Source organism: Miscanthus floridulus, chromosome 14 (assembly GCF_019320115.1).
Source record: "Miscanthus floridulus cultivar M001 chromosome 14, ASM1932011v1, whole genome shotgun sequence".
In the NCBI taxonomy this organism is placed as follows: Eukaryota; Viridiplantae; Streptophyta; class Magnoliopsida; order Poales; family Poaceae; genus Miscanthus; species Miscanthus floridulus.
Window position 1 is genome coordinate 23,128,129 of NC_089593.1, and position 10,934 is coordinate 23,139,062.

The following is a 10,934-nucleotide window of genomic DNA, read 5'->3' on the forward strand; positions in this document are numbered from 1 at the left end:
TGAAATTGAACTGATTTCTGTGAAATTCCTGCGTTTCAAATAGGCAAGGGCTTGGTTACTGTAGCACCTTCGTTTGTATTTGGTGATTTGTATCTAATTATGGACTAATTAGGTTCGAAAGTTTCGTCTCGCGATTTCTCACCTAACAGTATAATTAGTTTTTTTTTTGTCTATATTTAGTACTCCATGTATGTGCCGCAAAATTCAATGTGACACTTCGTTGATTTGACTTGCCGCTTGCGCATGTATACGCAGTGTCCTACACGACCCGATTTCCATTGCTACGAGACGCTCAGCTCGACGGCTCTGCTGCTGCACGGTAAAGACTTTTTTTTTCCTTTTTTGGTTACAAAGACGGGTAAGAGTGAACTTTGGTCTTTAAAGTTTAAAGGCAGTACGCTGTACACTAAAAAGTGGCAGTAAAAGAAAGATCTCGGTCACGCGCATTGCACACACGAGTAGGAGGGTGCGTACGTGCGAGCCAAGCGGCGCAGAGCTGGAAGCCTCGAGCTTGCATGCAGGCGCAGGCCGCACGGTCACGTGCGTCACTTTATCCACATCACCCGCGTGATTTGGATTTCACCGTAAAGAGACTGATGAGTGAATGGCAGAAGGGGACGGATGTCTTTTGCATGTATGCCCAACTTGCGTTGCAGGAGGATATACATAAAATAAAATAAAATAAAAATAGTAAAAATATTCCAGAGTCTCAGATAGAGAGAGAAAAGCTAGTAGTGCAAGGTTGACCACAGGCCATGCAGGGCTCTGCTTTGACCGGCTGGCCTCTCTGCATGGGAACCGCCACCGGACCGACCAACTGGTCGGGGTGGAGCACCAGTACGTGCAGTAAGAGCAAGTATAATAGCAGGCTGTAAGCCGACTAAATACTGAGGTGAAAGAGAAAGGGGAAGAGAGAGAAGAAGTGGGCTGTAAGCTTACAGCTGGCTTAGGCACAAGAACCAAAAAAGTTTATGAGAGAGACAAGTAGGCCATGTATTAACTGTAAAGAGCTAACTACTGTATGAGTGGGCTGAGAAAAGGCTACAAAGAACCTTACAGCCAGCAAACCGGCTGTATTATTAGCCTTGCTCTAACTCTGTACCAGCGCACGGTTAATCTCTCTCTCTCCGTCTAGTACGTGCACGAGAAATGATGGATCCCACGAGTGTGGAACGTGGCAGCTTGCCTGCCTGGATAACCACCTTCCCATTCATTACTTTAAATATCACTGCCCGCTTTTTTCACTCTTGTTACCCTCGCTCGTCTTCTGCTGACCACGGAACGGACTTGGGTGCAACGTGGAAGTGAAGCCCTAAAAGTCATGACTAAAAATATTTTTCGCTAATTTACTGGGATGAAAAAGATCGTTGGTTCGCTGAAACAGCAAGCTCGTGGACATGAGTCCTCGCGCTCGTCGCACTGTACCACCCGTGGGCGGGGCGGTCCCCTTGCTGGTGCTCCTTGTTTAATGCGGTCTGCTGTGGGCCAGGCTGGAGTTGACTGGCAGGAGAACCCAATTCCCCACTACCAACCAGGGCCACCGCCGCATGCTCGCTCCGGTTAGTCGTTTTAAGGTCGTCTTAAGTGAAATATTTTAAATTTTGAGTATAAATAATTTTTTTCGGATTGAGTTTAAAAGTATGAAAGTGATGTAAGTAGATTTATTTCGAAATATAGTTTTATAAAGATATATATTGACTATATTTTATAAACATTTTATAGTAAAAAATAGCGATTAAGGCTATTTCTTAAAGACCGTACCGATGTTCAAAACGACTCGCTTTAGAAAGGTGGAAGAGAGTATTCGTTTATCTGCCTGCCTCGTCATCGGCGCCGCAAACGGTAGACATTTTCCAGCACTCATTTCGTTTTCTTTATTATTAATTATCCCCCGCCGTGTTATGCGCAGGTAAAAGACATTCCGCGCGATCAGCTTGTTTAATTATTCATCCATCCGTCGGCATCATGCTTAGCTTACGCACGTAATAATAAACTACTCACAGGTAAGGCAGATATTCTTTGGCACCTTGGCCTCGTTGCACCGTACTTTTTTTCTTTCTGGTTGTTGTTAGGATAACAAAATATTTTCTTTATTTACATGCTTTTATATGCGTGTGCGCGGTCAGTTATAAGCAATCACGTACCCATGTGCCACTTAAAAATCTAATACTACAGTAAAAATATCCGGTGATCCATGCTGCTGTCGGTAGTACATCGGGTAGATGAGACAGGAGATGGATGGAGGTCTGCAGTTGTGCTGTTGCGGGATGAGCTGTCAGCAGCATTAGATGCTCCCCAGTCTGACACCCCGCACCTGCAGTGTCTCCCGTCCCTGCTCCCGGCCCGGACCCCGACCCCGCACCTACAGTTCAAAAAAAAAAAAAAAAGCTAAGTAGCCATCACATCAAATTTTATGATACTACGAACATTTTAAATCTAATTAATTTATAATTGAACAATAATTACTAAATAAAAAAAAAAGTGCTACAATATCCTACTTCCCAAAATTCGTATCACTCCTCGTCCTCTCCTGGGTGAGGACGTGAGGTGCTGCTGACTGCTGAGCAGCTGAGGTGCCACTCATTGCCTCGTAATAATCCAGAGCGTAAAGTTTTCCGCGTAGAGGTGTTATTAAAGAGAGACTTTGTTGATCACGTAGAGGTGAGATGAATTTATTAAGTTTAATTAATTCATCATTAGCACATATGTGTACTGTAGCACCGTATTGTCAAATCATGGAATGACGAGGTTTAAAAGATTCATCTCATAAATTAGTCATAGCTTGTATAATTAGTTATTTTTTAGTCTATATTTAATATTCTATGTATGTGTCTAAATATTTGATGGGACGTGAAGTAAACTTTAGCAAACGGAGGCCTGCCTTTGCAAACATGCTCCAGCCAGCCAGTTACGCACCAAGGCCTTGTTTAGATTGTAAATTTTTGTAATTTGAACACCGTAGCACGTTTTGTTTGTATTTGACAAACTTTGTTCGATCATGGACTAACTAGACTCAAAAGATTCATCTCGTGATTTACAACCAAACTGTGTAATTAGTTATTTTTTTTACCTACATTTAATGCTCCATGCATGCGTCCAAATATTAATGTGGTCAAGAAAAAGTGAAAAAACTTAGAATTTTGAGGCAATCTAAACCAGGCCCAAAGCAACCAACCACTTTTCTTTTCTTCCATCTATCGGCCTTCATTTCAAACCTCCTCCATGTGGAAAACTGTTTTCCCTCGTGAAAACGAGAACCACATGCAGGAGTTGTTTGTTTACTGCTTTTACCATCGGCGGGGACGGACGGGACAGAGGTCGTGAAAAAAGCGACGGTCGGCATCGACCGACGACCGACGACAGTGTAGCCGCGCAATGGACACAACACAAGGTACTGTAGGGTTGAGCCGGGAGCCCCCATGTGGAAAACATTCCAAACTGTCAAAATCCGGCACAATTCATTCATCCGTTCCTGCCTGATGATGCGCTCGCCGCTGCTGCCGTGGTGCTTGCTCTTTGTCCCGTGCGAGATTACCAGCATGCTTTGCTTACATGGAAGGGATCAGACTAGCAGAGCACCAGTATCAGACTGCTGCTCATCCATTATCAGACTGTGTGCTAGGATCTGGGAAAAAAAAAAAGAGAGAGGAAGATCGCATGTGGGGCTCGTGCGGCAGAGAGACAGGCACGCACAGAGAGGCTTTTGGCCGTGCCTGGCGCAAAGGCCGGAAAGGAGGCAGGCAGGGAGAGCCAGGAGGCCATCCCACCACCTCACCCTCCCTGCTCATCATGCATTCCGAGGCCCCACGGGTGGCCTACCTACGCTAAACACCTTCTTCTCTTTCCCGCCACCGCTCCCGCCTTCCCTTCCCTCCAAAACAAATTAAAAAGGACCCTGCGGAAAGCAGCAGCGCAGCACAAAAAGAGGGAAAAAGGTCTTTTGCCTTTTGTTTACAGGAGAATTCCACTCCGGTGAATCGGCCATGGGCCTCGGGAAATTCTGCCCTATCACCACCACCGACTTTTGGGGGAACCATCATGTTAAGAATATGCCTCGCAACTCAGCATTTGATGACTCGACTTATATTATTTGATTTGATTTGAGTGCTGTTCGCTCCTGTCCAATTATAGTCTGCACTCTACTTCAGTTTTGTTCTAAGCTGACTTTTCTCTAACTTTGATAATGCTTATATAAAATTCGAACCAACATCTATGAGAAAAATGTCTCGACATTGCACCTATTTCAACTTATATAAGTTAATAAGTATATTTTCCTAACAAAATTGATTAAAGTTGGAGAAATTTGACTTTCTACAAAACTAAAGTGACATGTAATTTTGAATGAAGGGAGCACTACTACGTTCGGGAAAAAAACCGAACGTTCATATAACAAAAACGAGCAAGACACAAAGGCTATATTCCTCTTCTCTAAAACGTCATAGTAAACAAGCAAGACAAATGCTTATCCTGGTCCTTGACTTGTTTTCTAAGACGTACCTTGTGGGTCAAACGAGTCCTAGGATGATCGACATAAAACGTCATATAGTCGGGGCTATTAGGCAGGCCAACACGTAAGAGCTATCCCGTCCTGTGTGTCTAGTCTATCGACGGTTAGGTGCCACCGCTGCCTTTTCCCGTCTTTTGCTCTTACAGTTCGTTGCGTGAAGCCACAAGAGATAACTATGGATCTAAAGTAGATGTACGAGACCAAGAGAAGGTAACCACTTAGCTTTGTGTCGGAACTAACAAAAAAACTGTAAAATAGGAAAAGAAGGAAAAACTCATCCTAAAAGCCGCATCAACAACATTTGGTTTCTCAGGTCTCGTCTTGTTTGATTTGCTTATTTTCAGGTGATCTTTGGGGGTTTTTAGGTGGTTTGATCAAGCAAAGTTTTTTCGAGCCCTAGTAAAAGTTGTTTTTAGGTGGGCAACACATGTAAAATGTTAGACGAGAGCGATTCAAATGCAGTGTCACATTTCGAGTTTGCGACAAAATTGTTATCGCAATCAACGGCTTTATAACTGCAATGGTCGTTGCACGGTAACAAAAGTCCCATCATATTCATTCATGACAATGGCAAAAAAATGATTCATTGTGTACAGTTTTCACATCCATGATGACATGTGAGTCTCTTATGTTACCATAAATACCATCTTAATACTAATATTGATTTTAATTGCTATGTGTGGTATCTATTGAAAGAAATACTATAATTGATATAGTAACGAACCAATGCATTCCGTGTGTGCCATATTTTCTTCTCTAGAAAACCAATTCACCCCACTTTTGAGAAACGAAACTCGAACATGCTTATCCACCCATCAAAATGGAGCGGAAGTGGGAATGTGAAAACAAGAGGAGACACTCCATCATATGCTCTACATGGGTTTGATGGAATAGAGAATCACCGAAAAGGCTATAACATAAATAAGAATTTGGTTTTTTGAAACCTTTTTGCCCTGTTTTCTGTTTGTGGGATAGCAAAAGTTGTCTTATGTTTTGTCTTGATCCTTGGATTGTTTTGTAAACGTGACAAATTGACGGTAACAAGGTTTCAAAATATATCTTGTGGTTCAAATCGGTTCTAGGACTGACATGAAACTCTATGTAGCTAGTGTCATTTGGCGAACCAACACGTAAGAACTGGCTCGTTTTGCGTGTTTCATCTATTGGCAGTCGGGTGCGTTTATTGGATTTTGTGTGTTTTGTGCTTAGTCCATAACCTGGAGCCAAAAGATATGATCGCATATATAAAGTAGTTGTATGAGACTAGAAGAAGGTAACGATTTATCTTCGCGCTAAAGTTTGATTAAAAAATGCATATAGAGTAGGAAAAAGGTGTAATAACCATAATATTAGAACCAACACGTAAGAACTGACTCATTTTGCATGTTTCATCTATTGGCGGTTGGGTGCATCTATTGGCTTTTGCATGTTTTGTGCTTATAGTCCCTGAAGCCAAAAGATATAATCGTGGATATGAAATAGTCATATGAAACTAGAAGAAGGTAACCTTCTAGCTTCACACTACAGTTGATTAAAAAAGCCACATATAGAGTAGGGAAAAAAAGATGTAGTAAAAAATCATATCCATAATATTAGAACCAACACATAAGAACTGGCTCATTTTGCATGCTTCATCTATTGGCGGTTTGGTGCGTCTTCGCTTTTGCATGTTTTTGCGCTTATAGTCCCTGAAGCCAAAAGATATAATCGTGGATATAAAATAGTTATATGAGACCAGAAGAAGGTAACCGTCTAGCTTCACACTAGAGTTTGATTAAAAAAACCACATATAGAGTAGGGAAAAACGATATAGTAAAAAATCATATCCATAATATCTGAACCAAGACGTAAGAACTGGCTTATTTTGCGTGTTTCATCTATTGTTGATTGAGTGCGGCTATTTGGCTTTTGCGTGTTTTGCGCTTATAGTCCATATCCTGAAGCCAAAAGATATAATCGTGGATATAAAATAGTTATATGAGACTAGAATAAGGTAACCGTGTAGCTTCACGCTAGAGTTTGATTAAAAATCCCACATATAGAGTAGGGAAAAACGATATAGTAAAAAATCATATCCATAATATGAGATTCAACAAGTAAGAATTGGCTTATTTTGCATGTTTCATCTTTTGGCAGTTGAGTGTGGCTATTATATTGGCTTTTGTGTGTTTTGCGCTTATAGCCTATAGCCTGAAGCCAAAAGATATTACCGTGGATATAAAATAGTTGTATGAGACTAAAAGAAGGTAACCGTGTAGCTTCACGCTAGAGTAGGAAAAAAGATATAGTAAAAAATCATATCAATAATATTAGAACCAACACGTAAGAACTAGCTCGTTTTGCCGTTTCATTTATTGGCGGTCGGGTGCATCTATTGGCTTTTGCGTGTTATGCGCTAATAGTCCATAGCCGGAAGCCAAAAGATATGATCGTGGATATAAAGTAGTTGTACGAGACTAGAAGAGTGTAACCGTTTAGCTTCGCACTAAAGTTTGATTAAAAAGAAAACCGAGTAGATAAAATGGTGTAGTAAAATATCATATCAACAATATTATGTTCCTGGAGGTCTTGTCGTCATCTGTTTTCTTATTTTCGGGTGAGTTCCAAGGTTTAGATGGGCGACAACCTAAAATGATGACGGAAGCGATTCTGTCATGTTACCATACATGCCATCTTAATACTAATATTAATCCTAATCTCTGTTGGAACACTACAATTGACAGTAATAAACATGGTGCAACCGTGCAATTTCATGCGTGTACCACATTTTTTTTCTTTATTAGAGACAAACCACCTCAGCCCACTTTTGATGAGCGAATTTGGGAGTCGGCTGTCCACCAATCAAAACGCAACCAAAGTGGGAATGTGAAAACGAGAGGAGACGCCACTCAAGGGTTTTATAGGAGAATTGCCGAAAAGGCGGCAGCATAAACGAGAGAGTACTCCAGGCTCCAGCAAAGGCCCGCGCCGCAGAGCCCCACCCGGCTGTCCCTCTCTCTCTCTCTCCATCCGCCCCCGCTCCCCACTTGGCTCCTCCCTCCCTCTCTTCCCTCCCAACCCCACCCGCGCCCCACCCAACCCCGCGCCGCCTCTCCTCCCTCCCCCACCGTGCGTGCCCTGCACGTGCTCCCTTCCCCCCCACCCCCTCTCCTCCGCGCTACCTCCGGCCGCCGCCGCCACACCGCGTCCGGAAGCAGCGAAAGGCGCCGCCTTTCCGTCCGGCTTCCTCCCTGTAAAGGAAGGGTCTTCGGCGCTTCCTTTGTGTGCCGAGCCCGGGAGGCGGGCGTCTCGGGCGGGAGCATGGACCACGGCGGCGGGGGAGGAGGAGGGGGCGGGGCGCCGTCGAGCAGCAACAGCGGCGGGGCGGCAAACGCCGCCGCTGGCGGCGGCGACCACCACCCGTTCTACTACGCCGGCCCGGGGGCGTCCAACTCCGGAGTGCCGCAGCCCCAGCAGCAGCAGCAGGCGTCGGCGTTCACGGGCGCGCTAGCTATCACGCCCGTCCCGGAGCAGCCGCAGACGTCGTCTGCCGCGGGCGGCGCCGACGACAAGAAGGCGCTGGTGCCGGTGGCGGCCCCCAGGGCGGCGGCGAAGCGTCCGTCCAAGGACCGGCACACCAAGGTCGACGGGCGGGGGCGGCGGATTCGGATGCCGGCGCTGTGCGCGGCGCGGGTGTTCCAGCTCACCCGCGAGCTCGGCCACAAGTCGGACGGCGAGACCATCGAGTGGCTGCTGCAGCAGGCGGAGCCGGCCATCCTGGCGGCCACGGGCACCGGCACCATCCCGGCCAACTACTCCTCGCTCAACATCTCCATCCGCTCCGGCGCCGCCAACCCCGCCGCCGCCCGCGCCGCGCCGTTCCCGGCGCTCGCGCTCCACCCGCACCACCACCACCACGCTGGCCCCGCGCAGCACGACATGTCCGCCATGATGGCCGGGTACCACCACCACCTCCTCCCTCCGCCGCCGCCGCAGCAGCAGGACCCCAACGCCGGCGGAGACGCCTACATGCGGAAGCGCTACCGCGAGGACCTGTTCAAGGAGGACGACGACCGCCAAGATCCGAGCGCGCCCAAGGCGCGCGAGCAGCAGCAGGCGGCGACGCCGCCGCCGCCGCCTTCCGCCGCAATGTGGGCCGTGGCACCCAACGCCGCGGCCCCATCTGGTGGGTTCTGGATGCTGCCCGTGTCCGCGAGCTCGGCCGCCGCCGCGCGGCCCGCCGAGCAGCCCATGTGGTCCTTCAGTGGCGGCGGCACGGGCACCGTGCAGGCACCGCTCCAGTTCATGTCCAGGGCCAGCTACCCCAGCGGCGCTGCAGGAGGAGGAGCCATGTCGGACACCAACCTTGGCATGCTCGCCGCGCTGAATGCGTACAATCGCGGCGGCAGCGAGGAGCAGCACCAGCAGCCCGAGGGGGAGCAGCAGCAGCACGGCGGCGACGGCGGCGGGGGCAACGACGGCGACGACAGCGCTGAAGAGAACAACGGCAACGACAGCTCACAGTAAGCTCGCTGGCGATGACGATGAGGGAATTCGCCCGCCACCATGATCGCATCTTTCTGGTAGCAAAGCATCCGCATCGGATAGGTGTCTTAGCGCTAAGAATTTTGGTGTCTTGTTGGCGTGAGGATCGCCCTGAGCTGTCGCCGGAGTGTGGTTTGGATGATTGGACGGAGGAGGAAACCAACCGTGGGATCCAATCATGGAGGAAGAAAAAAAATGGTGCGCTAGCTTTTGTGCAGGAAGCAAGTGAAGTGAAGCAAGCCAAGCGAATGCAGGAGCAAAGCTTCTTGCTAGTTCATTAGTTTTTTTTTTCCTCTCTCTTTGAATTTGTTTCTGTTGATTTTTTTTTTATTGTTCTATGAATGATTGCGTTGTTGAGACCGGGTGTGATGGTGATGATGATTAGTGGGTCCGAATTAGGAGGGTCAGCCAAGGACAGGAGTCGGAGTCTGAGTCTGAGGTCCTGTTTGATTTGCATAAGTGAGGTGACTTATTAAGTCATTAAGTCAGATGACCGAAAATCAGCTTATAAGTTATGTCTGTTTGGTCACAGATGACTTATAAGCTTATGTTTGATAAGTGAAAGGTGTGGGTCCCATGTGAAAAAGGGTGACTTATAAGTTTTAAGCAGGATGGACCATCTTATTTTTTATAAACAGAGTGATTTATAAGTTGGTGGTGTTTAACAAAATTAGTTATTTATTTTACTTTTTAACTTATAAGTAGGTGATTTATTTGGAACCGGACCCGTGTCTGAGTTTGAGAGGACGGAGCGCTTTATTTATAAATATAAAAAATCAGACAGGGAGGGCGACCGCGACGGGATGAATTTGAATTGGGCTGTTTGGTTCTTTAGCCACCTCCTAACATTTTTATTACATCGAATATTAAGACCTCCTAACATTTTTATTACATCGAATATTAAGACGTATATATGGAGTATTAAATATAGATTAATTACAAAACTAATTATATAACTTACGACTAATTTGCGAGACGAATCTTTTAAGCTTAATTAGTCCATGATTTGACAACGTGGTGCTAGAATAACATATGCTAATGATAAATTAATTAGGCTTAAAAAATTCGTCTCGAAAATTAGCCTCCATTTATATAATTAGTTTTATAATCAATCTATATTTAATATTCATTATTAATATATAAACATTCTATGTGACATAAATTTTAGCAGCCTGTCACCGTAACAAAACCAAACGCAGGCGTCGTTATCCCCGACGGGTGGTGAAACAAGTTGGGATCATCCCTTTAATAATTGCCCGTCGCGTCAGCGCTAACAGCGAGGCTCCGCTCCGGCCGTGGCTGTGCTGTGTACGAGGCTATGTACGCATGAACTTATCAGTTAGTTATTTTTCTGAAGCAAAAAAACATCTTAAGTCGGCTTATCAGCTTAGCGTTATTATCCACTCTACTACTGGAGCACGTACATGTACTACGACGAGCAGTAGACGTCGCTGCTGTCAGCGAAAGGAGACAGCGGGAAAGTGACGGCAGCACACCATGGGCGTTTGATTTTCTCCGAAAATAATAATAGGGTCGCTGTACTGTACCTGTGGGACGTTGAGTGGTCTTAAAAGATAAAAAAAAATGTTTGGGTTTCCTCCTCTCGGAGACGCACATGTTTGAAATTGGAATGTTTGAGTTTCCCTGAAAAAGACTGAAACCCATGCCCTGCCAATCCAAACAAATCAGAAATTCAGAAGACTAGCTAGCTGTGTTTAGTTCCTGAATTTTGGGAATTTGGCTACTGTAGCACTTTTATTTTTATTTGGCAATTAATGTTCAATCATAGACTAATTAGGCTCAAAATGTTCGTCTCGCGATTTTCAACCACACTGTGCAATTAGTTTTTTTCGTCTACATTTAATGCTTCATGCACGTATCGATTCGATGTGATGGTTACTGT

At 45.7% G+C, this 10,934-nt stretch overlaps 1 protein-coding gene across 1 annotated transcript; it reads left to right on the forward strand.

The window, feature by feature from the left end:
* The first annotated feature begins 7,534 nt into the window (after positions 1 to 7,534).
* On the forward strand, positions 7,535 to 9,643 carry LOC136504754 (transcription factor PCF3-like). Its single transcript, XM_066499742.1, has one exon. The coding sequence runs from the start codon at positions 7,808 to 7,810 to the stop codon at positions 9,011 to 9,013; it is 1,206 nt and encodes a 401-aa protein (XP_066355839.1). The 5' UTR covers positions 7,535 to 7,807; the 3' UTR covers positions 9,014 to 9,643.
* Positions 9,644 to 10,934: the final 1,291 nt, after the last annotated feature.

Coding starts and splice junctions, on each gene's coding strand:
- LOC136504754 (XM_066499742.1), top strand. CDS start 7,808: ATGGACCACGGCGGCGGGGGAGGAGGAGGGGGCGGGGCGCCGTCGAGC.